The sequence below is a fragment of the Meles meles genome, chromosome 5 (assembly GCF_922984935.1).
Source record: "Meles meles chromosome 5, mMelMel3.1 paternal haplotype, whole genome shotgun sequence".
Taxonomy (NCBI): Eukaryota; Metazoa; Chordata; class Mammalia; order Carnivora; family Mustelidae; genus Meles; species Meles meles.
This window is the reverse complement of record NC_060070.1, coordinates 152330579-152332895: the sequence shown is the minus strand read 5'-3', so window position 1 is coordinate 152332895 and position 2317 is coordinate 152330579. Positions and strand designations below refer to the sequence as shown.

At 38.8% G+C, this 2317-nt stretch overlaps 1 protein-coding gene across 1 annotated transcript; it reads left to right on the top strand.

The window, feature by feature from the left end:
- Window positions 1-1155: 1155 nt before the first annotated feature.
- On the top strand, window positions 1156-2098 carry LOC123942512 (olfactory receptor 2W1-like). The gene is given in 2 exon segments (XM_046006486.1): window positions 1156-2079; window positions 2081-2098. Coding segments are annotated over 2 exon segments (942 nt in total).
- Window positions 2099-2317: the final 219 nt, after the last annotated feature.

Below are 2317 nucleotides of genomic sequence, written 5' to 3'. Positions count from 1 at the left end.
ATCCTCACCAACACCTTTCATTTCCTGACTAATTTTAGCCATTCTGAATGGTGTGAGGTGGCATCTCACTGTGGCTTTGATTTGTAAGGAAACAGACTCTTAACTAGAAAGAACACACTGATGGTTACCAGAAGGGAGATGGGAAGGGGCATGGGTTGAATAGTTCATGGGGATTAAAGAAGGCACTTTTGATGAGCACTGGGTGTTGTATGGAAGATTAAATCACTAAATCCTATACCTGAAACTAATATTACACTGTATTTTAACTAACAGATTTTTCCACTATTAAAAATTTTTTAAAAAGAAGGAAAGGAAAAGTGAATTGGGGTAAATCAGAAGGAGAGACGAAGCACGAGAGACTGTGGACTCTGAGAAACAAACAGGGTGTTGGAGTGGAGGGGGAGATGAGTGAGCCTAGTAGTGGGTATTAAGGAGGGCATGTATTGCATGGAGCACTGGGTGAGGTACATAAACAATGAATCTTGGAACATGAAAAAACAAAATAAATATGTTAAAAAAGTTGAAGTGAAAAGAAAAGTGAGAGGATAGTTAAAATGTAATTTGCATTCAAGTTTACCATTTGGGTGATAAGTTAGGTACCAGAATTAGGGAGATAAAGGTGCTAAAGATAAATGCTGTTTATCCTACATAAGAAACTGGGACATCAACAGTGCTACTCACAAAGATATGAGAAAAGAGGACCACTCTTTCCTTGCTCTGACATTTGCAAAATAATTACATTTTATAGGTGAATTTGCTGACCAACTAAAAGAGTGTGTTCACTATATCAAGCCAGGAAGTTTTGTACAGGATCAAAGGGTCACATCACTTTAGAACCAGATCTATTCCAAACTTCCAAACTTAAATGTGAGAAATTTCAGAGATTGAGTTTAAGAGTAACCTTGCCAAGCTCACACAGATAAAAATGTAGGAAGCATTACTATAAAAGGATCTGCAACAAAGACCAGATTACTTGATTCTAATGTTTCCTTTTACCCATTATTTTTAAGTATTAGCATAAATTATTTCCCTTTTAAAATTCTGTATTTATATCGGTTGTATTGACAAATTTCTCTTGCTTCTTTTCCTTTTCCTCCCCATCCTCCTTCACCTACCTCTGCTCTTCTCTTTCTAGGACTTGGTCACTGAAGGACTATGGACCAAAACAATTACACTTCTTTACACAGTTTTGTTCTGCTTGGTTTCTCTGACCGCCCCAAACTGGAGATGGTCCTATCAGGAGTTGTCACTATCTTCTACTTCATTACATGGGTGGGTAACACAGCCATCATCCTTGCATCTCTGCTGGATCCCCATCTTCACACTCCAATGTATTTTTTCCTTAGGAATTTATCTTTCCTGGATCTGTGCTTCACAACTAGCATCGTCCCTCAAATGCTGGTTAACTTTTGGGGACCACAGAAGACCATCAGCTATGTGGGCTGTGTAACTCAACTCTATGTTTATATGTGGTTGGGGTCCTCTGAGTGTCTCCTCCTCGCTGTTATGTCCTATGATCATTTCATAGCTATCTGTAAGCCCTTGCATTACTCGGTAATCATGAACCCACATTTCTGTCTCAAGATGGTAATCACAGTCTGGAGCATTAGTTTGGCCAATTCTGTAGTATTATGTACACTCACCCTGAATTTACCTCGATGTGGAAACCATCTTCTGGATCATTTCTTGTGTGAGTTGCCAGCTATGGTCAAAATAGCGTGTATAGACACCACGACAGTTGAAATGTCTGTTTTTGCTTTAGGCATTGTCTTTGTTCTTACACCCCTCAGCCTTATTCTTGTATCCTATGGCTACATTGCCAAAGCTGTGCTCACAATAAAGTCAAAAGCAAGCCATCAAAAAGCAATTAATACCTGTGGATCTCATCTCACTGTTGTGTCCATCTTCTATGGAACTATTATCTACATGTACTTACAGCCAGGTAACAGTGCCTCCCAAGACCAGGGCAAGTTCCTCACCCTCTTTTACACAATCATCACTCCAAGTCTCAACCCTCTTGTTTATACGCTGCGGAATAAGGACATGAAGAATGCACTGAGGAACCTCGTGAGAGTTGACCATGAATCTACAAAATTGAAGAGGAACCAGATTCATGGCAAAATATTACCCTGGATAAGGCAATGAAATATATTTTCTAATTGTCTTTATTATTTTTTTTTCGTTGAAGTGTAGTTGACACAGAGTGTTACAGTAGTTTCAGGTGTATGCTGTAATGTTTCAACAATTCTGTACACTTATCATGTTCAACGTGATAAGGGTACTCTATATCCCATTTATCTGTATCACCCATCAATGA